The sequence below is a fragment of the Malaclemys terrapin genome, chromosome 11 (genome assembly GCF_027887155.1).
Source record: "Malaclemys terrapin pileata isolate rMalTer1 chromosome 11, rMalTer1.hap1, whole genome shotgun sequence".
In the NCBI taxonomy this organism is placed as follows: Eukaryota; Metazoa; Chordata; order Testudines; family Emydidae; genus Malaclemys; species Malaclemys terrapin.
This window is the reverse complement of record NC_071515.1, coordinates 59,589,079-59,616,420: the sequence shown is the minus strand read 5'-3', so window position 1 is coordinate 59,616,420 and position 27,342 is coordinate 59,589,079. Positions and strand designations below refer to the sequence as shown.

The 27,342-nt window shown below is 40.6% G+C and overlaps 1 protein-coding gene across 1 annotated transcript in view; it reads right to left on the bottom strand.

Moving 5' to 3' along the window:
- Positions 1–27,342, bottom strand: part of LRP1B (LDL receptor related protein 1B) — a 1,255,163-nt gene that overhangs the window by 37,899 nt on the left and 1,189,922 nt on the right. The window contains exons 84-85 of the mRNA XM_054044441.1: positions 14,911–15,072; positions 3,255–3,429 (exon numbers count right to left, since the gene is read on the bottom strand). Coding sequence (XP_053900416.1) covers positions 3,255–3,429; positions 14,911–15,072 — 337 coding nt within the window. The remainder of the gene's footprint in view (positions 1–3,254; positions 3,430–14,910; positions 15,073–27,342) is intronic.

Here is a 27,342-nt window from a genome sequence, read left to right as displayed (position 1 = left end):
GAGAATAAAGACAGTTGACTTCAAGAAGGCAGACTTTTGCAAACTCAGAGAATTGGTAGGCAAGATTCTATGGGAGGCAAATCCAAGGGAAAAAGGAGTTCAGGAGAGTTGGCAGTTTTTTTAAAGAGACATTATTAAAGGCACAAGTGCAAACTATCCTAATGTGTAGGAAAGATAGGAAGTATGATAAGAGACAACCTTGGCTTAACCAGGAGAACGTCAAAGTTCTGAAATTCAAAAAAAGAGTCCTACAAAAGTGGAAACTAGGTCAAATTATGTAAGATGAATATAAAAAATATAACACAATTATGTAGGGACAAAACTAGAAAGGCCAAGGCACAAAATGAGATTAAACTAGCTAGAAACATAACAGGTAGCAAGAAAACATTTTGCAAATAAATTAGAAGCAGACAAGGACCAATGAAAGGATAGGCCCATTATTCAATGAGGAGGGAGAGACAATAACAGAAAGCACAGCAATGGCCGAAGTGGTAAGTGCCTATTTTATTTCACCAAAAAGATTAGCAGTAATTGGATGAATAACATAGTGAACATCAGTGTAAATGGAGCAGGATCTAAACCTAAAATAGGGAAAGAACAAATTCGATATCTTCAAGTCAGCGGGAACTGAAGAAATACATCTAGAATACTTAAGGAACTGGCTGAAGAGATCTCTGAGTAATTAGCGATTATCTTTGAGAACTTGTGGAGGGTGGGAGACATCCCAGAGGACTGGAAAAGGGCAAATATAGTACCTATATATGAAAAGGGGAATAAGGAAAACCAATCAGCTTAACTTTGGTGTCTGGAAAGATAATGGAGCAAATAATCAAACAATCAATTTGTAAGCACCGAGAAGATAATAAAGTGATAAGTAATAGTCAATATGTATTTGTCAAGAATAAATCATGTCAAACCAACCTAATATCCTTCTTTGATAGGTCACAAGCTTTACAAATGGGGGAAGCAGTATGTGTGATATATATTGACTTTACTAAGGCTTTTCATACTGTCTTACATGACCTTCTCATAAGTAAACTAGGGAAATATAGTCTAGAGAAGCCTACTATAAAGTGGGTGCACAACTGGTCGAAAACCAGAACTCAGAGAATAATCATCAATTGTTCACAATCAAGCTGGAAGGACATATCGAGTGGAGTTCTGCAGGGATCTGTCCTGAGTTCGATTCTATTCAATATCTTCATAAATTATTTGGATAGCGGCAGAGACAATACTTTTATAAATGCTGCAGATGATACCAAACTGGGAGGGGTCACAAGCATTTTGGAAGTCAGGATTAGAATTCAAAATGACCTTGACAAATGTGAGAAATTGTTTGAAAAATAGAGGATGAAATTCAATAAGGATAAATGCAAATTACTACACTTAGGAAGGAAAAACCCATTACATAAATACAAACTGGGAAATGACTGCTTAGGAAGGAGTGCTGCAAAAAAGGATCTAGGAGTTATAGTGAATCCCAACCTAAAATTAGTCAAGTATGTAATACTGTAGTAAAAAAAGTGAACATCATTCTGGGATGTATTAGCAGGAGTGTTGTAAGCAAGACACAGGAAGTAATTATTTCACTCTACTCAGCACTGATAAAGCTTCAATTGGAATATTGTGTTTTGGGCGCATCTTTTCCAAGTTGTGGACAAATTGTAGAAAGTGCAGAGGAGAGCAACAAAAATGAGTAAAGATCTAGAAACCATGACCTATGAGGAAAGATTGAAAAAACTAGGTTTCCTTGATTTAGAGAAGAGAAGACAGAGGGGATATGATGACAGTCTTCAAGTACATAAAAAACGAGGAGTCTTTGTGGCACCTTAGAGACTAACAAATGTATTTGGGCATAAGCTTTCATGGGCTAAAACCCACTTCATCAGATGCATGGAGTGATCGTTGTTTTTGCTGATACAGACTAACATGGCTACCACTCTGAAGTACATAAAAGGTTGTTATAAAGGGGAGGAGATAAAATATTCTCTTTATTTGCTGAGGGCAGGACAAGAACTAATGGACTTAAATTGCAGCAAGGGAGAAATAAGTCAGACATTAGGAAAAAACTTCCTAATTGTAAGGGTAGTTAAGCACTGGACCAAATTACCTAGGGAGACTGTGGAATCTCCACCATTGGAGGTTTTTAGGAATAGGTTAGACAAACACCTGTCAGGGATAGTCTAGATAATGGTTAGTCCTGCCTCAGTGCAGGGGATTGGAGTAGACCACCTATTGAGGTCCAGTCCAGTCCTACATTTCTATGATTCTGTGATTAAACAATTAGTTAAAGAATGCTGGGCTTAGTAGCAACACACCAACCTATGCTTTTCAGGCCAATTCTTCCATGTCTTAGGTGGGAAAAGATAATTAGCTCTTGGGCTTATAGCTTAAAAACAATACAAAGAATTCTGTACTTGATAAATAATTATGCACGATACCTACTGTATTTTATTTCTTACATATCTTTCTTATGTATGATATATAAGGATATGATATTACAACCTCCTGTATTTCAAAATGTATGATATAAAATTCAAACCATTAAATATAAATTGCCTTCACTTGCACATGTGAATACCACTGAACTCTGCAATGCCAGTGATAATTGTTTCCATAGCAATTAATATATTTCAAAGTAGTAAAAGAATTTTTGATGCCATGGAACACTACAGTGTTTTATTTCCATTTATTGGGGATAACACACACAATTTTCTAGAGTTTTTTTCCTCTTATGACTAACATGGTTGTCCCAAACCTGAAAGAATAAAAAGTTTTATGGCATCCCACACCATTACATATTTTCTATTTATTATACTCATAAGCAAGGACTTCTGTGCAGGTTACTGATATCTAAGAAATTATGTCTGTCTTTACATTCAAAAAAGATGATATAACCTCTGCTTCCATGGCACAATCATATTTTATACTTACTGAGAATATGAGAGTAAAATGTAGTTCTTAGTTTTGATTGAGGTTATGTTCTCCTTGAAGTTGCGCAGGTTATCGTTGCGCAGGTTATCATTCCGTACTACCTGTCATATTCAAAGCCCGGATTCTCAAATTCCACCCAAAACAAAGGACTCTGCCTGGTTACTTGTGAGCTAATGTTTACACCATCTTGTAACCCACCATTCATGTGGTACAACTCTGTTGTACACTATCAAGTATAATGATTTACTGATTATTGCATTTTAACTATTAATTGATCTATGTATATAATATATCACTTTAAATCTAACATAAACACTTACTTGCATATTATGTCATCACTGTCCTTGTTTATTATGCAGTGCCCACCGTGGCATCTTACACATTTGTCTACTTCGCATTTTGGACCCTCATATTGTACAGGACAGACACATTCTACACTTCCATCATCAGCAATGGTACAAGATTCCGAATTCACACAATAATGGTGGCACACATCTGCAAAGAATGTAAAAGTGAAACATGAAAAGGTATTAATGAAAATTATTTTAAAAATAATAATACATTGCTTTGCTTTCTTTCTTTTAAAAAAGAATAGCAACAAAAAAGAAATGAGCAAACATAAAAGTTGTTGACTCATTGACAAATATAATAAGATTCAGAATATGAAAACATTACTATAAACTTCCAGTCACATACTCATGAGCAGGGGGAAAAAAAATTTAGGCTGATAACAGATTATTCCCTCTGAAAGCCTATCCATCTATGGCATTTCCCCACCTACTTTAACCAGTGAAAGGAAAGCTAAGCAATGTTAACTAAAGTAATTCAATTAAAGAGACACTGTAAGGATAAAAATGTTTTAAATATATGCATTTGTGTTAATAACACTATTTAATGTTACTGAAACCGAATATTTTAAAATTGTCATTAATCTTAATTTAATGTTTTTATTAATTATCAAAAATTATATAATAAAAATTACATTATACTGAAATTCTAACAGTGACTTCTAGAGATGTAGTCCCTGATCCTGCAAATATTTGAACACATACTTAACTTTATGCATTTTGAGTGATACCACTGTTTTGAAATATATAATTACTCGATTGCTTAAATGTTTGGGACCCTAGTGGTGAATAGCTCTCTATGCCCTATTACTAACACACTAAACCACCTAGAATTCCTCCCCGCCACAATATTCTTTTAATAGTAATGTGAAGTAGACCTTTATCACTTGGCTACAGAGTATTAGCTGTTTTAATGTTAACATCGATTTCTATTTGTGTGTCACTCAAATGGACCCTGGGGCCTACTGTCAATTCTTAAAAGGACAGTCTTTATTTTTAATGCTTTAAAATACCTTTCTAACTGTGGCTAGTCAACATTATTTAATGCATTTTATTGGTGGTTATGACATACAGTTTAAATTGAATTAATAAAATGCAATATAGAATGGGAGACTTTAACTTCCCAGATATAGATTGGAGCATAAACACTACTAATAATGGTAGGGCCTCATTATTCCTGGATGTGATAACCAATATATTTTCTCACCAAATAGTCATTGAACCAACAAAAGTTGATACTATTTTAGATTTGTGTTTGCTAAGTAATGAGGATGTTATAGAGGAGCTAGTTGAAGAAAATAACCTTTCTTGGACTGAGTGATTATGAGTTGATTCAATTTGAATTATATTGAATTATATTGAAGGATAATCAAAAACAGCTTAGTAATAAGGTTTCTTATTTCACTGGGGGTGGACTGAGAAATTAAGGGAACTAGTTAGTGTAGTCAACTGGATCGAAGAGCTCAGGTACTTCAATGTGGAAGAGGCTTGAAATTTATTTAAGTCAAAGGTGCAAAAACTATCTGGGATTTGCATCCCAAGTAAGAGGAAAAAACGTGGAGGGAAGGGCTCCAGACCCAAATGGATGTTTAACCACCTCACAAATAATATTAACAACATATAGAGAGCCTACAAGGAAAGGACAAAGGGATTAATCAACAAAGAATGCTACATTTGGAGCTCAGAAAGTATAGGGATACAGTGAGTACTGCCAAAAGTCAAGCTGAGTGAGATCTTGCAAGAGAAACTAAAACAAATGTAAAAGGTTTTTTTAGTCATATAAATAAAAAGAGAACAAGAAAAGAAATGGCGCTCACAGGTCACGAGGATTACAAATAATCTAGATATGGCCCAACAACTAAATGAATATGTTGCCTCAGTTTTTAGTAAGAATGATAATGTAGAACATAATGGCTAATGGGAATGAGTGAATAAGAAATGGGAATTAGCACATCCCGAGGTGAGAACAAAAGTCAAAGAGCTTAATGAGCTCAAATTGGTGGTAATGGGGCAGTGATTGAGTAATTTCCATCCCGGTATACTGATATCTGGACTTTTAATGCATTTGATAGTGCCACATGTGGAATTATCAGTTAAATTGGAGAAGATGGAATTAGTACAAGAAGTATAGGGTGAGTAAAGAACTGGTCAAAGGGCACATAAGGACTGGACGACTGTTAATAAACTCAACAGCAGGATTCTGTACTTAAACTGTGAGGTCCTCACTTGAAATCTTAGGTATTTTTTGTGTTCTAGATGGTCCAATATGTGGAAATACATGACTTGGAGTTTGAGAACAGCAAACCAATCTTGTGGTTTTATGGATGAGATTGTTGAGATGAGGGCTACCATTCAGAACTTGAATCAATGAATGAATGTAATGAGTTTCCTCAAGACTGTAATTGATCACTATCCTCCTTTTTTCCTTGGGAATTAAGAAGTAACAGAAATAAAACCCCCTCTTCCTGTACTGAAGAGGAACATCTACCACTGTGAGAGATGAGAAGTGACCTCACCTCCTGTTGCAAGTCTGTCATGAGAGGAGTCCCTGCAAAGGGACTGGAAAGGTGGGTGTGGAGGGGAGGCAGGCCCGGGAGAGGGTATAGGTTCTGCAAGAGGGTACCTACGGGGCTCTCAACACAACCATCAAACTGGCTGTCTTGAGGGGATGTAGATCTCATTCCTGCTGAGGAAGATGCTGAGACCCTTCACATGTGGAATTTTTGTTTCTTTCTCAGCAGCTCTGGTGGTCTTTGGTGTGCTGTATAGTAAGAGGAAGAAGACAGCTGACTGGGTAGATCTGATGTTTTCCCTGTCTCCTTCCAGGTTGCAGAATGTACACCCCAAAGGACCTAAGCATGGCCCTATAGCCCTTCGATGTGTGTGAAGTATCATCAATTTTGCTGCTAAATAGATTAGAACCCTTGAAAGAGAGATTCTCCATTATAGTCTGTGCTTCCTCAGAGATCCCAAAGGATTGCAACCATGATGCTTATCTCATAGTCATAGCCACTGCCATTGATCTTGCTGTCATGTCTGAGACATCAGTTGCAGCCTGAAGAAAGGTCTGCACTAACTGAGTCTCAGAGATCAGAGATCTCAGTTCATCTCTAGACTCCTGTGGTAAATTGTCAACAAAGTTCAATACCTTTTGCCAATTAAGAAAGTCATACTTGGAACAAAGTGCTTGGTCGCTGGCAGTTCTGAGTTGAAGGATGAGTAAATCCCAAAGAGATCCAGATGCTTTGGCTCTTTTTCCTTAGGTCTTGCTTTGGCATATTGCTGCTCACTTGTCAGTTCTTGGGCCATATTAACCACAAATGCTTAAGGTGCGGGACGAGTATAGAAGCTCTGCAGGGGGTATGTGGAGAATGTTAAATAATGTGTTGAACTGATGTTATTTTATGTATATGGTTGTTGGAAGTAAAACCTGTGGCTGAATAGGAGACAGTTTAATATATGAGGCCTCTGTAAAGGCCCACTTTGTTGCCAGGAGCCATCATGGAATGTTTGGTCAAATTTCAGTAATTAGGTGAGTTGATGCTTCCCAAGACAATAGAAACTAATCCATCAGGGACTTCTATGTCAGGGAAAATGGCATTGAGACAAAGTTTGGAGGATCTAGGAACCAGGAGCTTCTGAGAAGAAAGTCTGAACTTGGTTCTGAAATAAAACTTTTCTGTACATGAGAGTATAAACAGGGCATCTCTAGGTGAATAGTAACTGAGTTCATTCATGGGTCAACTTGTAATTAACTGTTGGCACCAGAGTAGACAGAGGTAATGATGTACTTGTATGACATTTGGGGGTGCAATCCGGACCAGTGAGGGGCTGTGTCACCACTTGCCCTGCAACTTGGGGTGCCTCACAATACTTTGCTGCTATAGCGCCCAACCTAGGCTCCTCACAAACAGCATGCAGGTCACATCCTGAGTGTCTCTGGCTTTCAGCAGCCTTGGCTACTACTTGCCGGGCTACCCCAACACACTCACTGTCCCCAATTCCCCCCCAAACATGTACATTTTGCACTGTCCTGGACAGTCCAGGTATATTATGTCCACTGCCCCTCTAAGGGGATCAACATACAACAGTCTGCGACCTTAAATGGAGTTTTCCAAACAGTTCACAACACTGAATTAGTTGTGAATTAAAGAATAAAACAAGTTTATTTAACTACAAAGAGACAGATTTTAAGTGAGTACAAATAATGAGGCATTAAAGTCAGAAATGGTTTCAAGAAAAATAAAGATAAAATGCTTTCTAAACTTAACAAACTAGACTTGGTTTAAAATGAAGTCCATTACCACATGTTTCAGTAACACTGGTGACCTAATTCTCAGGCCAGGATCGGCCCGTAAAGTCCAATGGCTGTTTCCTTTGTCTTCTTAGGTGAAAAGAGAGAGATGGGTAGAGAGAGATAACTTGCGGTGTTTTTGCTTCTTACTTTTGTAGTTCAGTCACCCTTTTAAAGAAACTTTCCTGAGAGTGACCCCGAGACAAAATTCTTTCCAGCTGAGAGCAAGGAGACATAGAGTTTGTTGGGGGAGGTTTTATGCTGTTGTTTGCTAAAATGAAAATCTGTTTGTTCCTGCCCACTTCCTTGCCTCAGATAGGGGATGGTCCATCAGTTTTGATGTCACCTGGCTAGAAGTGTCAACTTGTCTTTGTCTTTGAGAAACAGGTTTACTTGCTCCCCAGACTTGTCTGGTAAACATACTTCAGGCATGATTTCAGCTTATGTTCATAACTTTACATATAATGTTGCTACATATATTTCACCATGAGATTATTGATCAGTGAGTTATTAGCTTCAAAATGATACCTAACAAGGCATATTTTTGTACAAAAATTATTACAATAGTGTGTAGGGTGTGAATACAGGGGTGTATTCCATCACAACTTGGTACTGAATGAACTGGCACCTGTACTAAAAGCCCAGATGTCAGTGCTGAGAGGCCTGAAGGCAGTAATTCAGGGTTCATGCCAGTGACCACATGAAGCTGGTCTTTAGCAAGTACCAAAGTGTGGAGCTTGGGTCCTTTTGGGTTCCAGAGTGACCTATCACAGTCCCTGTACTACCCTTAATTGAGATAGAATGAGATTCTTTGGCCACCGCTGGCCAAAAGAATCCATTTTTGCCTCTTTTTCTTCCTAGGTACCTGAGATGACAATCTATGTGTGTGCTCTTTAGAAAAGCAGTACAAAGTCCTACCTCTATTAGCCAATGAGGAGAATTTGTAAGCAGGAACCTAGAGGGGTGCTTTGAAGTGGTTGAAGGCCTGGAACTGACCACAGAGCCAGTGCTCACCAGATTACTTCTGTAAGAGGATTGTTCAGCTCTAGGTAGATCATCTTTGCCTGGGTCAGAAGCTGACCTCATGGATTTGTGCAGAGAAAAACATTTCAGGCAAGCCTCTCTTATTGTTTGTGTTTGTTTTAGAAAATGAATGACAAACTGAAAAGTTGTAAAGTTGTCTGTGATGTGCTCCTCAACAAGGCAAACTAAACACCTTGAGCGATCATCATTGAGACATACAGCCACTTCACAGGAGGGGCAATACTTAAACTCCAGAGATCTCTGTTCAGCCAAGAGGACTAAAGAAACTTGGTACCAGGTAACAAAAGAGAATATGGAAACTTAAAGTTAAAATAGGACATTTTTTTCTAAACACTAAACTAATCTAAGGGAATAATGTTTTAAGTTCACAAGTGCATAAGAGATAGAGACACTTCTCACAGATCCGTCCTGCAGCCATAGGTGGTGAGAAGGCAATGAACGATGCTTGCCCCCACTCTGCTTTTTATGTCCTTGAGAGGTGGGATGTGGAGACAGGACAATCAGGGCTCAGGTGCAACCCAGATACCGCTGGCCAAAAGAATCCATTTTTGATTGCATGGGCCACATTTGCATCAATAGTTGAATACGTAATGGATAGTGAATCAAAAAACTGTATGTTTAACAAAAGTTGACAGAAAAGCTATCAGAGCCCAGGGGCTTTCCTGAATTAATATTTTTAATAGCAGCCTTTTCTCCAGGAGCTAAATAACTTTAAAAAAATCATATTGTTCCTGCTATTTGAGAAAGGTGGATAGAATCTAAAAATCCAATCGCTGCAATAGAATGGGCTGAATCCCTGTATATAAGGTATTTTAAAATTTCATCTCTGTTTGCTGTGTTGTAGTCCCAGGAGAAACAAGGTGGGTGACGTAATATCTTTTTTTGGATGAACTTCTGTTGGTGAAAGAGACAAGCTTTCAAACTACCTGGAGCAAGAGCTCTGAGTCTTGAACTGCAGCAATCTGGATTGCCCTAGATTTCTGTTTAAGGCAGTCAACTAACAAAATGTTCCTTTTTTTTTCTGCCTGATTACCATTATAACTGTAAAAGCCTAAACCAGGCAAATTCAGCCTGATTTGGGAGCTAAAATATATAGAATTTGTAAGTTCCTGTAATTATTCTAGAGATAGCAATGTAGCATATCCTATATATTCAGAATTTTTTGTCTGGAAATTCAGTCAGTTTAGATTGTAGATTCTTCCTATTTGATGCACATGCCAGTCTTCTTCTGAAAAGCTTTAATTGTTTCCAACAGAGTATATCCTGAGAGGTATTAGCATCTAAGAAAAAGACTCCCTATTTATAGAAATATTTTAATGAGGACCTTGAAGCAAAAATACATTAAAGCTCCAATGTTTATGTATAATAGTGAAAGCTACCAGAGTATGACTGGCCCCCATTCCAGCATCTTCTGTGCAGTATTATCTATAAGATTGTGCAATGTGAGGAAGTAACCAAGCCTAGAGAGAGAGAGGTTCTGTTCCACAGGTCGAGTATTGCTGCTCAGTGCAGGACCCATGTCACATTTGTTATTCCCCCTGTCCTTGGGCTATAGTGAGATGGCTTGGCCTCCATCATAAATTACAGCCTGGACCTTTGTGACAGCCAGAGATCATTGAAGCACAGCATGCTCCAGTAACACCTCTTCTCCTCAACATATCTCGTACCCACACCAGAGCTCAAACGGGAATGTAGGGGCTGTGGTGAGCCTGGAAATCCACAGCTGGACACTTAGGCCAGTTTAGGGCTGTTTTGCAGTATTAGAGTATAGTGGCAAATCATCCTTACTGAGGCCAAAATTCTAGTCCACCTGTATTAGAGAAAAGTATCACCCAATTTGTTGGATTCCAGTTACAATATAGTCCCAAAACCAGAGTAAGCAAATATAATGATAATCTGGCAATACAACATGAAGAATAGCTTGGTCTAAAAAGAGACCTGTAATCATTTAAAAATCCTCTGTAAAAATACTCAAATTCATATGTAGCTTTGCAAAAGGCACAGTGCGGTGGGAAATGCTGGATTATGGTTAGCCAGTCTGCATCTCCATATAGCCAATCTGATTATCGTCTCCTCACTGTGGTATCTGAGAGGCTTTCAAAACACAAAACCAAGTCCCATCCTAAAATATAGATTAGTGGTTCATTTAGTTAAGTATTGTGATTGTTAAAAATTCTGTCTTCTTTTGAAAGCTAAAGTAAAGAGACATGTCCTGCACTTGGAGATGAAATCCACAAGATACCAGCTCTCCCTATGCTGTAAGGCTGAAGCAAACAAAAACACAAATATCAGTGGATTATATTATCTAACACAAAAATTAGGTGCTTTTTCAGACTGAATTATAATAAACTCTGTTAATTGACCCAACCTTTCTGAAGGAAAGGCTTCTCAGTTTCAGGAAAATGAAATTATTGCAAGAGTGCTATGCTCATTTTTACATATTTTAAATGGGTCAGACCTTTTTTTCAAGAGATGAACTTGAACAGCTTAATTATTCCACATGTGCCACTGAAGGAATTTTAAATAAGGAATTTTTTTCAAGGAGATGAACACAAATATGCAGACCTATAGTGATTGTACAAACCTTAGGTCCTATGGAATGTAAGCATCAGGATAATGTCACCCTGTGTAACCTGGTGAGTTCTATGTATATTTTATAAAATGCCATAACTTCTATATTCATGTACTTAAATGCATTTTACCAGGCAATCTCACAAGAGAACACAGGTTCAGGATATCAGCCCTAACAAGAACCTATGGCAGTACATCTGGTTAGACTTCCAGAAGAAAAGAAGTATGAGAACAAATAAGGGAATGTAATATTAAAAGCATGAAAGAAATTGGGCACGTAAACTTTATATTCCTGCCATAAAACACCTTTGCAATATTTGCTGCTTGGAGCCCTGGGGTCCATACGGCATATTTCTTTTTATGTTAATTTGTACCATTCACCTTATCATTACAAGGCAAAAACTAATGTGCTTTACAGGCAATTGATCTTTATTATAATGAAGTTGTAATAATCTGTTTCAGCATCCATACAAGCAAATATCAGACACAAGTAAAAAACAAACCTTGCATATATGTTTAAATTATTAACTATAAACCAAATACCAGTGCAATCTGTATCAAACAACTGTTGGCCATTATAAAGCACTCTAAAAATATTGGAAGATCCTTAAAAGAAAAAAAGAAAGGAAGAAGTCTTACACAAACAAAAGCCTTAATGCATTTAAACCTCTTTGAATTATGCTGTTATTCCAAACATTGTCAGCAGACAATCCAAATCTGATAATAAACATGCTTTTTAAAAAGCACCCCTACATTTACATTTAAATTAATTCTCTTTAAAAAATGATGTTTGCAGAAGTATTCAACTAGAAACAATTTGTTTGGTTTGCGGTAAGACTCAAGTCAATATTTTTTCTTAATCTGTGTGTCTGTCTGTGCATGATTTATGTACTATATTGTTTTCAAATACCCAATTGTATTTGCAGATAGTTATTTGTGAATCCATGCAGTTTGTTTAATAACAAGTGGGACAGAATCACAATTACTTCTGTTTTTTCATTCAAAGGCTTGCATTTATTTCATAGTCTCCCAACTGGAAATACATTCCATTTATTTCAATATAAATCCCATTTAAGATACCTACTAACCTTTTCCTTGTTTGACAGACTGTTCACTATTAAACAAAACAGTTTTAGTATCTGGTAAAGAGTTGTGAACCAGACTTTTACAATACCTAATTTCCCCTTGATTTTGTTTAAATCCAGCATTTTTAGCTACTTCATAGGATAGGAAAAAAAGGGCAAACGACTGTCTCCACAAATGTGTCATTACAATCTATACATAGCATCATAAACAGGTCTACATCTCTTATATACCGTACTGTATCAAAAATCTTATTTATTTAGGGGAAACTATATTAATTTTAAGAGGTTGTGCCATCTCCAATTCCAGAATTCCGCAGCTGGCTGTGAAATAAGTTGTTCTAATGCTTACAGAAAGAGTTATTAGCAATTTTTTGAAAATGCTATTATTGATAAAGCATTGGAATGAGAATCTATCAGCACACACATTTCAAAAGAACAACACCCAGATAAGCTATAAACAGCTGCATGGCTATCATCATATTTCCACTAACAAAAATGATTTCTCCTAGAAGGGTCTAAAGGTGACATAAATATTTGGTGGCTTTACCTAGATATTCTGTGGAAATTTAAAAATGCATAATCAATTTTCCCCTAGTGGGAAGAGCTACTTCATTCAGTACATTTATGTAAGATTCTCACACAGAAAATCTTTAAATCTATTCACGTCTCAAAAAAATAAAAGGGCAGATGTAGGCCAATCTTTCATCCCAGCCTTTACATAATACTACAACATTTCAGCAGAATTTTTACTGTTCTAATACATTAAGACATAGAAACCCAATACACTTTCAAAAAGGAAAGAAACCATCTTCTATAACCACATGTAACTTCCCGTGAAGCCCCAATAAATGTTACAGGAGCTCCTTTTTATGGATGGCAGGTAATGATGGTAAATAAAAAGTATTTCCTTTGAGAAAAGAAATAATTCCACACATGCTAGTTTAAAAACTATACCTTGAGGATTTCTAAAATACTCACTTCTCTTTGCAAATTTTCTGACATAATTCAAGTCTAGAGATCTTTACACATTGAAGGTGAGAGATGTGATAGTGATATATTAACATGTGAGAAAGATAACTTTGGCAATCATGGTTTAAGTGGGTAGGATAGACCAATGTGGATATCAGGGAGTGTAGACAGGAATAGATGACAGTAATCAAGACAGAAGATTATCAATAATTGGACAAAAGGTTGGCCATGTGGACATAAAAAAATGGTGAGATGTTGTGAAGGAAGAAGTACCAGGGATTCGGACCGAACCTGGATATGGAGGACTAAGGAAAAGAAGTCAAAGATAACATCCTCGCAGGCTAAGTGTCAGGGAGAAAGGTAGTAGTATTGACATGGCAAAGCAAGTTGTTCTACTGTGCAGTGCCATTCATAAATGTATAAGAAATGCATATTGAGAAAATACTCCATGCCATAATAAATACATATTGGGAAAATAATAAATATTGTAATTATAATTACAGGTTGTATGCCTACAGCTAGGGCAGGGGTAAGCAACCTATGGCACTCATGCCAAAGGTGGCACGCAAGCTGATTTTCAGTGGCACTCACACTGCCCGGGTCCTGGCCACCGGTCCGGGGGGCTCTGCATTTTAATTTAATTTTAAATGAAGCTTCTTAAACATTTTAAAAACCTTATTTACTTTACATACAACAATAGTTTAGTTATATATTACAGACTTATAGAAAGAGACCTTCTAAAAACGTTAAAATGTATTACCGGCATGCGAAACCTTAAATTAGAGTGAATAAATGAAGACTCGGCACACCATTTCTGAAAGGTTGCTGACCCCTGATCTAGGGTTTTTATATATTAATAATTTTTGCATTAGATATATAACTGCAATTATTGGTTTTACACAATACCCAAAAGAGGGAAATATCAAACCCATTAATTTATGCTGTTTATTGTACTTACTACTAATGTGTGAATTTTAGACCTATGCCAATGTACAAAGCCACAGACCTCAATCGAGACTTATAATGCCCCTTTGTATGCCATTGTTCCTGCTGGGTTTGCAGTTAGTTTCTCTAGTTAAGTGTTCAGTGGGGTGGGTTGAATCCAGGGCCGGCTCTGGCTTTTTTGCCAGCCCAGGCAAAAAAGCCTCCCGCCGCCCCCCTGCCCCCCCCAGCACCGGCTCCGCTGGCGGTCGGAGCTCCGGGAGGAGGGCGGAGAGCCGGCCGGGGCTCCGCTCTCCCCGGCGGCCAGAGCACCAGGGGGAGGGCGGCGAGCCCGTTGCGGCTCCACTCACCCCAGCGGCCGGAGCGCTGTGGGGAAGGCAGCAAGCCCAGTCGCGGCCCCACTCTCCCCAGTGGCCAGAGTGCCGGGGGAGGGCCGCGAGCCCACTGCGGCTCGCTCTCCCTGGCGGCCGGAGCCGGAGCACCACACCGCGCCGCCCCCTCCAAGTGCCGCCCCAAGCACAAGCTTGGTGGGCTGGTGCCTGGAGCTGGCCCTGGTTGAGTCTACCAAATTCATTTTACTTGTGATCAAACAAACTTTGGATTGAGGTTTACTGGGGGTTGGGGGAACAGGAAAACCCACTCAGCCAACTGCTCACTTTAAATTTCAATTTTATAATACTTTCAATGTGTTGCAGAGTTCCCTGGCACATGGAGTATTACTTACAATATTGACATCTGTCTCCAGTATACTCAGTCAGGCAGTGACAATAGGGCTGATTTCCAGCAGTGACACTGCAGGTTCCTCCATTTTGACAAAAATGATCACACACTGTTTGATTGCAGTTTGGTCCTGTAAAACCCAGCGCACAGCTGCATGTAGGCCTCCCTATTCAAAATAAAAACAACTATTTTTATGGTAAAAATAAATATGCATTAAACTCAAAATCAGTACTTTTAATATAAACATACATTTCTGATCATAGTAAAAAGTTTTGATTTTTAAGTCCAATAAGTATTTTTTGCTAGACACCACCAAAACATTTCATTAATTTGTACTGTTGTAAAGGAATGCATCTTGGCTCCAGAATTCTAGTAGAAAAAAGCACAACAATAAATGAAGTGGATGCTCCAATGATCACACCTAGTGATTTCACCATATTTTTGCAGATTCTCTTATCCAAAAATATCTGATCATCTACCATTTTATTGGAAAGTCACATGACATGTAAAGATAATATTATGGTGATTTCTATGGTTTATATGGTAAATGTTTAATAAAGCTTTAAGTTTCTTGTATTAGAGGGGTAGCCGTGTTAGTCTGGATCTGTAAAAAGCAACAAAGAGTCCTATGGCACCTTATAGACTAACAGATGTATTGGAGCATAAGCTTTTCGTTGGTGAATACCCACTTCGTCAGACACAAGTTTATTGTAGTTAATGTAGACATATTTTGACATTGTGAAATGTAAAGTTGATGAGTAACTCTTATTACCGAAGAAATCAAGTTGCTTCTTGTCTTTGCTATAAGGGGTAGATTGAATATGGAATCAGGGCCGGCTCCAGGCACCAGCTGAGCAAGCTGGTGCTTGGAGCGGCAGATTGTTCGAGGCGGCATTCTGCCCAATCCTAGGGCGGCAAGGCTGCTTTTTTTTTTTTTTTTGTTCTTGTTCCGCTCCGGCCGCCCTGTAGGGGGTGGCGGCGGCGCAGAGAACCAGAGCGCCCTGCAGAGCAGTCCTCTTCCTTCCCTACCCGCTGACCAGAGGGGAGCCCTCATGGCAGGCGGCAATGCAGCGGGAGGGGCCGCGTGGCATTGCCCCTGCTGTAGCCCTGTCCACCCCCTTCTCTCTCTCTCCTGCCCGCTCCCTCCCCCTACCCCCACCCCCAGCCGGTCCCCCTGCACCCGCGCTCCGGCCGCGCCGCAGGTTTTTTTTTTTGCTTGGGGCAGCCAAAAAGCCAGAGCTGGCCCTGTATGGAATTGACTACCATGCTCATTAACCGCTTCTACCACCAAGCAATTCAGTGAAAGTTATGAATATAAAATTCCAAGTCCTTGGCTGGAACACAATATTTTTGTTAGCACATTTACAAGTAGGGGGTGTTGTAGCTGAAGTGTGTCAGATAGTTTCAGCAGACTGTAGCAATGCCTCATTCACAGGTGACCCAGAAGATTTTGGGGTAGATAAATGTACGGTACTGGGAAGTAATAGAGACTGTGGCTCACCTGAAACAAAAAGATCCCTTAAATATCTGAATTCCTATGGTACTGAGGGTACATGAGGGTGAGTTGAGCAAGATCCTGTGGAGACCAATGTTGATACCAAGATGTGGACTGTCTAGAATGCATCGGTGCGTCAGACACTGAATGGTTTGAACATGTGCATCTAGACTCGGACTCAGATGGTAATGATATAGCGGTCTGGGACACTGGTATAGATACTGAAGGTACAAAATAGTCTGATGGTGTGGACTTCTTTGAAGTGTAATGTCTATTAGAATGGACATGGCCACCTGATGCTAAAGAAATCTTTGGTACCAAATCCAGTTTAGTAGCAGAGTGGCTTTTAGAGGAAGCCTTAGATAACCCTTGAGGTACTGGAACCAACTGGACCTTCAATAGTACTCCCTTTGTGACCTGAGTCTCTGGAACATTCTTTTTGATTGGTGACTCAGATGCCTGAGAAGGAGAGCTAACATTCCTGCTCTTCTTGTTAGCACCCAGAGTCTTACTGTGAGAGGCTCTTGGTACTGTGGATTGAGATGTAGGTACTGTGTCCCTCAAGGTTTTGGTGACCGAGGGAGTCATGCTACATGGCTTTTGGTGACCATGATCTAGAAGCAGATGGGGCACTAATTGAGGTTGGGCATTGGTGTGCAAGAGAGTTCTTGGAGCCTGGATTGGAGGCCAGTCTTAGGGCTAGCTTCATCATTAACAATTTACATTTTATTTCTCTATTTTTATGAGATCTGCTTTTGAAGGAGGAGCAGATTGTACACTTGGCCGATGTGTGGGTGTTTCCCTCACAATGGAGGCACTGAGAGTAGCTGTTACTGACCACGATAGCTTCCTATAGGATGATACCAAACTGGGAGGGATTGCAACTACTTTGGAGGACAGGGTCATAATTCAAAATGATCTGGACAAATTGGAGAAATGGTCTGAGTTAAACAGGATGAAGTTTAACAAAGACAAATGCAAAGTGCTCCACTTAGGAAGGAAAAATCAATTTCACACATACAGAATGGGAAAAGACTGTCTAGGAAGGAGTACGGCAGAAAGGGATCTAGGGGTTATAGTGGACCACAAGCTAAATATGAGTCAACAGTGTGATGATGTTGCAAAAAAAGCAAACATGATTCTGGGATGCATTAACAGGTGTGTTGTGAGCAAGACACGAGAAGTCATTCTTCCGCTCTACTCTGCTCTGGTTAGGCCTCAGCTGGAGTATTGTGTCCAGTTCTGGGCGCCGCATTTTAAAAAAGATGTGGAGAAACTGGAAAGGGTCCAAAGAAGAGCAACAAGAATGATTAAAGGTCTTGAGAACATGACCTATGAAGGAAGGCTGAAAGAATTGGGTTTGTTTAGTTTGGAAAAGAGAAGACTGAGAGGGGACATGATAGCAGTTTTCAGGTATATAAAAGGGTGTCATAAGGAGGAGGGAGAGAACTTGTTCACCTTAGCCTCTAAGGATAGGACAAGAAGCAATGGGTTTAAACTGCAGCAAGGGAGGTCTAGGTTGGACATTAGGAAAAAGTTCCTAACTGTCAGGGTGGTTAAACACTGGAACAAATTGCCTAGGGAGGTTGTGGAATCTCCGTCTCTGGAGATATTTAAGAGTAGGTTAGATAAATGTCTTTTAGGGATGGTCTAGGCAGTATTTGGTCCTGCCATGCGGGCAGGGGACTGGACTCGATGACCTCTCGAGGTCCCTTCCAGTCCTAGAATCTATGAATCTATGAATCTATAAAGCCTGGGGATCCCAGCACACCCCAGAAGCATTAATGCCCAGGGGAGGAAACAAAAAAGAGGGGGAAACAAAACAAAACCAAAGGCCCCCAAACTAAATACACCTCTACCCCGATATAATACGACCTGATATAACACGAATTCGAATATAATGCAGTAAGATTTTTTGGCTCCCGAGGACAATGTTATATCGGGGTAGAGGTGTACAATGAATTAAACTAAGCTAAGAAACACAAAAGCTAATGATAATTAACTTTATCTAAGCAAAGCAAGCATGCTTAACACTCCATCTTAGGCCAAAGACTGTTGAGAAGGAACTGAGGGCAGTTCACCCACGTAGCTCTGCATATCCTCAGTACAGGGCACGAGGATGTGTATAGAGCACATGCATGGACCAAACAGGTACTGCTACTAAAAATCTCCAATCAAGGGTGCATGCACACCTGAAGGGACCCTACTCAAAGAACTGTCTGGATCCAACAGGAGTTTACCATCTGCTCCTTCTCCTTTTTTAAATCTATATTCTACTCTGAAGTCTCTAAACTTCAGTCCACATCAATTGCCTTGACTTGCCAATTCTGCCCTACCCTTTCACTCCTTCTAATCTCCCCTCCTCATTCCTTTCCTTATGAATCACTCTTTCTCCCCTGGCCTTTCCCTCTACGAGTAGTTCCTGCAACAGTTGAGGAAGTTCTTAAGAGGACGGAGATATGGAAGGTGAGCGATCAGCTGTTGTAACCTGCACAGGTTGTGCCATGTTTGTCTTTCTTCCACAGGACAGAAGCGACTTTGTCTGCACAAAGTGTAAGCTGGTCTCCATATTGGAGGAGAAGGTTCGAGGGCTGGAGAAACAAGTATCGACTCTGCGTTGCATAAGGGAAAATGAAGATTTCCTGGACAGACGTCAGGAGATGCTTCTACGGCCACAATGTTCTGAAGATTCAGAGCAGGCGCAGCAGGGACAGAAGGATTGTGAGGAGGTTTGGCAGCATGTGACCTCCAGAAGAAGAAAGGGGAGCGTCCATGCACCAGCAATGGAGATACAGGTGAGGAATCGTTTCCATGTTCTCTCTACAGGTGCTAATGCAGAGAGTGGACTAGATGGCCCATCTGAGGGAAGGGAGCAGAAGGAGACTCCACCGATTGGAAGGCAAAAGATGCACTGTCCTAGGGATGGGGGTTCCACGACCACCACTCCCAAGAGGAGGAGGAGGGTGGTGGTGGTCGGGGACTCCCTCCTCAGGGGGACTGAGTCATCTATCTGCCGCCCTGACCGGGAAAACCGAGAGGTCTGCTGCTTGCCAGGAGCTAGGATACACGATGTGACGGAGAGACTGCCGAGACTCATCAAGCCCTCGGATCGCTACCCCTTCCTGCTTCTCCACGTGGGCACCAATGATACTGCCAAGAATGACCTTGAGCGGATCACTGCAGACTACGTGGCTCTGGGAAGAAGGATAAAGGAGTTTGAGGCGCAAGTGGTGTTCTCGTCCATCCTCCCTGTGCAAGGAAAAGGCCGGGGTAGAGACCGTCGAATCGTGGAAGTCAACGAATGGCTACGCAGGTGGTGTCGGAGAGAAGGCTTTGGATTCTTCGACCATGGGATGGTGTTCCAAGAAGAAGGAGTGCTAGGCAGAGACGGGCTCCACCTAACGAAGAGAGGGAAGAGCATCTTCGCCAGCAGGCTGGCTAACCTAGTGAGGAGGGCTTTAAACTAGGTTCACCGGGGGAAGGAGACCAAAGCCCTGAGGTAAGTGGGGAAATGGGATCCTGGGAGGAAGCACAAGCAGGAGAGCGCAACAGGGGAGGACTCCTGTCTCATGCTGAGAAAGAGGGACGATCGTTGAGTTATCTTAAGTGCCTATACACAAATGCAAGAAGCCTGGGAAACAAGCAGGGAGAACTGGAAGTCCTGGCACAGTCAGGGAACTATGATGTGATTGGAATAACAGAGACTTGGTGGGATAACTCACATGACTGGAGTACGGTCATGGATGGATATAAACTGTTCAGGAAGGACAGGCAGGGCAGAAAAGGTGGGGGAGTTGCGTTGTATGTAAGAGAGGAGTATGACTGCTCAGAGCTCCGGTATGATACTGCAGAAAAACCTGAGAGTCTCTGGATAAAGTTGAGAAGTGTGAGCAACAAGGGTGATGTCGTGGTTGGAGTCTGCTATAGACCACCAGACCAGGGGGATGAGGTGGACGAGGCTTTCTTCTGGCAACTAGCAGAAGTTGCTAGATCACAGGCCCTGGTTCTCATGGGAGACTTTAATCACCCTGATATCTGCTGGGAGAGCAATACAGCGGTGCACAGGCAATCCAGGAAATTTTTGGAAAGTGTAGGGGACAATTTCCTGGTGCAAGTGCTGGAGGAACCAACTAGGGGCAAAGCTTTTCTTGACCTGCTGCTCACAAACAGGGAAGAACTAGTAGGGGAAGCAAAAGTGGATGGGAACCTGGGAGGCAGTGACCATGAGATGGTCGAGTTCAGGATCCTGACACAAGGAAGAAAGGAGAGCAGCAGAATACGGACCCTGGACTTCAGAAAAGCAGACTTTGACTCCCTCAGGGAACAGATGGGCAGGATCCCCTGGGAGAATAACATGAAGGGCAAAGGGGTCCAGGAGAGCTGGCTGTATTTTAAAGAATCCTTATTGAGGTTGCAGGAACAAACCATCCCGATGTGTAGAAAGAATAGTAAATATGGCAGGCGACCAGCTTGGCTAAACAGTGAAATCCTTGCTGATCTTAAACGCAAAAAAGAGGCTTATAAGGAGTGGAAGATTGGACAAATGACCAGGGAGGAGTATAAAAATATTGCTCAGGCGTGCAGGAGTGAAATCAGGAAGGCCAAATCACACTTGGAGTTGCAGTTAGCAAGAGATGTTAAGAGTAACAAGAAGGGTTTCTTCAGGTATGTTAGCAACAAGAAGAAAATCAAGGAAAGTGTGGGCCCCTTACTGAATGAGGGAGGCAACCTAGTGACCGAGGATGTGGAAAAAGCTAATGTACTCAATGATTTTTTTGCCTCTGTCTTCACGCACAAGGTCAGCTCCCAGATTGCTGCACTGGGCAGTACAGCATGGGGAGAAGGTGACCAACCCTCTGTGGAGAAAGAAGTGGTTCGGGACTATTTAGAAAAACTGGACGTGCACAAGTCCATGGGGCCGGATGCGCTGCATCCGAGGGTGCTAAAGGAGTTGGCGGGTGAGATTGCAGAGCCATTAGCCATTATTTTTGAAAACTCATGGCGATCGGGGGAGGTCCCAGATGACTGGAAAAAGGCTAATGTAGTGCCCATCTTTAAAAAAGGGAAGAAGGAGGATCCGGGGAACTACAGGCCAGTCAGCCTCACCTCAGTACCTGGAAAAATCATGGAGCAGGTCCTCAAGGAATCAATTATGAAACATTTAGAGGAGAGGAAAGTGATCAGGAACAGTCAGCATGGATTCACGAAGGGGAAGTCGTGCCTGACTAACCTAATTGCCTTCTATGATGAGATAACTGGCTCTGTGGATGAGGGGAAAGCAGTGGATGTGTTATTTCTTGACTTTAGCAAAGCTTTTGATACTGTCTCCCACAGTATTCTTGCCACCAAGTTAAAGAAGTATGGGCTGGATGAATGGACTGTAAGGTGGATAGAAAGCTGGCTAGATCATCGGGCTCAACGGGTAGTGATCAATGGCTCCATGTCTAGTTGGCAGCCGGTTTCAAGTGGAGTGCCCCAAGGGTCGGTCCTGGGGCCGGTTTTGTTTAATATCTTTATTAATGATCTGGAGGATGGTGTGGACTGCACTCTCAGCAAGTTTGCAGATGACACTAAACTAGGAGGCGTGGTAGATACACTAGAGGGTAGGGATCGGATACAGAGGGACCTAGACAAATTAGAGGATTGGGCAGAAAAAAACCTGATGAGGTTCAACAAGGACAAGTGCAGAGTCCTGCACTTAGGACGGAAGAATCCCATGCACTGCTACAGACTAGGGACCGAATGGCTAGGTAGCAGTTCTGCTGAAAAGGACCTAGGGGTCACAGTGGACGAGAAGCTGGATATGAGTCAACAGTGTGCTCTTGTTGCCAAGAAGGCTAACGGCATTTTGGGCTGTATAAGTAGGGGCATTGCCAGCAGATCGAGGAACGTGATCGTTCCCCTTTATTCGACATTGGTGAGGCCTCATCTGGAATACTGTGTCCAGTTTTGGTCCCCACACTACAAGAAGGATGTGGAAAAATTGGAAAGAGTCCAGCGGAGGGCAACAAAAATGATTAGGGGTCTGGAGCACATGACTTATGAGGAGAGGCTGAGAGAACTGGGATTGTTTAGTCTCCAGAAGAGAAGAATGAGGGGGGATTTGATAGCAGCCTTCAACTACCTGAAGGGGGGTTCCAAAGAGGATGGAGCTCGGCTGTTCTCAGTGGTGGCAGATGACAGAACAAGGAGCAATGGTCTCAAGTTGCAGTGGGGGAGGTCCAGGTTGGATATCAGGAAAAACTATTTCACTAGGAGGGTGGTGAAACACTGGAATGCGTTACCTAGGGAGGTGGTGGAGTCTCCTTCCTTGGAGGTTTTTAAGGCCCGGCTTGACAAAGCCCTGGCTGGGATGATTTAGCTGGGAATTGGTCCTGCTTTGAGCAGGGGGTTGGACTAGATGACCTCTTGAGGTACCTTCCAACTCTGATATTCTATGATTCTATGATCAGTTTCATACTGTTTACCATATCCTAAAGAAATCTTCACTCAACCACAATTGTCTTTTGATCACCCCATTTCTGTCCTCCTCTTTATCTCTAAAGCTCCTTGAATGGTCAGTCTCTTCCCAGTGCCTAGAATTCTTCTCTTACAATGCTCTCCTTTTTCTATCCCTGTTCCACTGAAACTGTTCTGACAACAGCCAGTAAATGACCTCTATACAAAGTTTCAAGATATGTCTGCAACTGGGAGGTGTGATTCCCAGCCTAGAGTAGACAGACTCATGCTAGCTCACCTGGAGCAAGCATGCTATAAAAAAGCAGTGTGGACACTGAAGCACGGGAGGTGGCTCAGGCTCGCTGGCCAACCTTGGATCCAGGGGTTCAGGCGGGTTTGGACTTGGGTGACTAGCCCTATCTGCCACTAGCCCCATAACATCCACACTTCTAATTTTCACACGCTAACTTGCGTTGAGTGAGCATGAGCCTATCCACCTGCACTGGGAATCACTCGTCCTCTTCTCCATATTAATTCTGCTACACCATCAACCACTTCTTCATCTGTCTTTCTTTCTTGGGCTTTGTGACTGTGTCCTTACCTGGTTCTCTTCTACCTTGCTGTTTACTCCTTCAGCATAACCTTCAGTAGATCTTTCCTTCACCTTCCCTCTCTCTTTTTGTGTTCCTCAGTAGTCTGGCCTAGGTCCCCACTTTTCACACTCGCCCCTGGGTGACCTCATCCACTCTTCTACTGCCACTTATTACCACTATATTATTCACAACTCTCATATCCACTTCTCTATATGACCTTTCATAGTTTCTCCAATATCTTTTGGTCAGTGTCCTACAACTTCATTAAATTAAACACAATAATGACTGAATCTCTGATTTTTCTTCCTATCTATGCACATTTTTATCTCATACCTGTCATTATAGTTTCTCAGTGCCTCACAGAAAGTTCTTTGATGAAAGAAAGGGACTATGCCTTGTTTATATTTTTCTTCTCCTCTCTTCTCTCCTCTCCTATTACCGCTTCTCCTCCTCCTCCACATTCTTCCCTTCACTTCTTTCCTATTCCTTTTTCAATATTCTCTTTTGTTGTTTTAATGAATGCTAAGTTGAAATGTTTGCTCCCATGAGATTAGTGCTCAGTCAGCCAATCTCTTCCTATAACTTGTTCTGTAGGAATGAAACCATCAATTTAAAGTAGCTCAAACTTGGTTGAATATGCAGTAACCTACTTATGCATCAAAATATGTCTCTTGTTCTCGAAGCACCAAATCAACGATATTGAATTCAGATGCTGACATGCAATGTGTTGTGTTTTTTTTTTGGCAAATGACTCAGAGTTGTACTCTTGTATATTTTGTATTTGGATTCTTGCCACTGGGTTAAGTGATTTCAGACAGTTTTGAGTTAAATCATTGTTGTCTGCTACATAAGAGTATTAAAAAAATAATAATGACAGAATAAGATCTAAAAGTTTGAAGCCTCTGTTTTCTTGTCAAGCTCTTTCATCTTTTTAAAAAGTGATGGGGAAAGTGTATTTTGCCTGTTCATGGGAGAATTTTATTCTCTTCTGTGCAACAGTAGGCTTACAAATAGGCCCGTTTTTGAAAGTTATGTGAAGATTTCTTTCATTTTATCCTAAAACCTATTTTTGTCATTTAATTTAATGTGTCAGCTAGAAATGCCAGCAGTTCATTTTCCATTAATATGCAGAGAGTTATCCAAAATAATATTTTTTAAAAAATAATGCTTAGCTCTTATAAAGCATCTTCTATCTTTGAATTTTAAAATACTTCTCAGATTGTTTTATTAAAACCCATACAATGACTGATAACAGTTACCACATCATACTACCCTACAGTAGTGAGATACTGTCGTCTAGTTGACTGACCAGTGTCCTGATATTCAGGAAACCTGGGTTCTGTTCAGCCACTGGTCTGTGGTGTGAGTTGGAGTAAATCACATAATTTTTCTGTGCCCCAGTTGTAAAATAAGGATGATGATAATAGTGGTATCCTTTAAAAATGCTTTGAGATCTACTGATGAAAAATGCTATATAAGAATCAGATATTATTAACAGAGATATCAGATAATAGCATGGAGAACATTTTTATAAGATTGCCTTATGTACATCCAACCATCTCAAGGTGGGAATCATAATCATACAACAATCTTGTGTCAACTTGTGTTCTAAAGGTAAAATAAAATACATTGACACTATATCCTTTTTGCTCTTTCTTTCATCCCATTTTTCTGTTCCTCAATTAGCATATTCTACAGCACTTGCTGTATGGCAACATTGTCTTTCTCTTCCCCTACCTATCCCTCGTATGTTGGCCACACCTCCAGGATCTCCATCAATTAATTAGCCCCTTGTGGAAGTTCCTGTAATTAAATGTCTACGCTGTGTTCTCCAAAATTAAGTGCCTGTAAAAGCAGCAAGAAGGCAACAACTTTTGACACACCACATTTTCAGCACATGCTCCAGTTGGATGAGCTCTACACTGGAGAATGCCGTCTCTTTAAGTAGGTGAAGGTTAGTGAAAGCTGACTCTTGCTGCAACTATGTCTGTCTCCACCTTGGTCGCTTTTAGAGTGTGATGAAAGATTTCTACTAACTGCAATGTTTCTAAATTTATTGGTGTTTAGTCTCTTCTCTGGTATTTGCTGTCTCTGCTTCTTTCAGGGTAGATGGTTCGATTGATATGGGGGTTCATAAAGTACATATTCCCTATTTTGAGGTGAATTTTGTTTGACCCTGATCTAAATAATGTAAATTGTTCCCAAATGCTATGCATATTAAATGCTTGTAAATATAAACAAATAAAAATAACTTAAAATAAAGAACCAACAATGGATTTATATATTCTTAAAAACTGAAAATTTATATTCTGCTTAATATAGTTGGAAGTTGCTAGTCCTTGAGCTCAGACTACCTTGTAAAAAATGGAAAAATAAATATGAATGACGATTGAGTCTCACAGTATCTTCAACACTTGAAAACTGATGGAATGGGGAACAAGCAGAGAAAATATATTCCAGTTATGCATTTTTGCAAATGTTTTGTACAGCATTTTAGTAAGTCAATTAGAGTATATCTTGTTTTGATTTTACAAAAAAAATTTGAGGGTAGGTAAAGCAGATGTGACACCAGAGGCACATGCAGCAAAGAGTCCTGTGGCACCTTATAGACTAACAGACGTATAGGAGCATGAGCTTTCGTGGGTGAATACCCACTTCTTCGGATGCAGAGGCACATGTAGTTATCTTGTGAACAATCACTTGAGAATGGGAAGTTTGTGGGACTCAGATAAAATGTTTCTCAGAAAGAATAGCTAGCCCAGTAAGTGGTGTCTGTGTTATGATCAGATTACATAGAGGATTTTAGATTCATAGACTCTAGGACTGGAAGGGACCTCAAGAGGTCATCGAGTCCAGTCCCCTGCTCTCATGGTAGGACCAAATACTGTCTAGACCATCCCTGATAGACATTTATCTAACCTACTCTTAAATATCTCCAAAGATGGAGATTCCACAACCTCCCTAGGCAGTTTATTCCAATGTTTAACCACCCTGACAGTTAGGAACTTTTTCCTAATGTCCAACCTAAACCTCCTTTGCTGCAGTTTAAGCCCATTGCTTCTTGTTCTATCCTTAGAGGCTAAGATGAACAAGTTTTCTCCCACCTCCTTATGACACCCTTTTAGATACCTGAAAACTGCTATCATGTCCCCTCTCAGTCTTCTTTTTTTCCAAACTAAACAAACCCAATTCTTTCAGCCTTCCTTCATAGGTCATGTTCTCTAGACCTTTAATCATTCTTGCTGCTCTTCTCTTGACCTTCTCCAATTTCTCCACATCTTTCTTGAAATGCGGTGCCCAGAACTGGACACAATACTCCAGCTGAGGCCTAACCAGCACAGAGTAGAGCAGAAGAATGACTTCTCGTGTCTTGCTCCTCCTCTAAAGGTTTAGACTGCTATATGGTAGCAAATAAACTGTCCTGTTCATCTGCAAAAATAAATATGTCAGCACTTTCTCCCTTTAGTGTCCATGAGATTGTCTTTTCTCAATCTAGCCATCATCTTAAATTCAAAATATGATTATATATGAGAAGAGTTAAGAATAAGGACTTGTCTAAATGTGGACATTCACCTGTGGACATTGGCTCGAGGTATGTCAACAATCTGAATACATAACTGAGAAATAGTTTGTATGTTATGTCTCTTGGAAGGAAATACAGTCTCTTGGAAGGAAAGACTGAAGATACTGCTTTGTGTATTAGGTGAAGTAAACAGTCGATAGAATTATTTCATTTTCATTACAGAGAGAAATGGTGAGAATTTTTATATTCATTCTAATTTTTTTTTAAACTAAACTCTGTTTCCTTAAATTTCAAATCATCTAGTTGAATGTCTAAATTATCAGAAATTACATCTTTGTTCACTCTGGCAATAGTAGACTCAGGACCAGGAATTTAAATACAACAAAC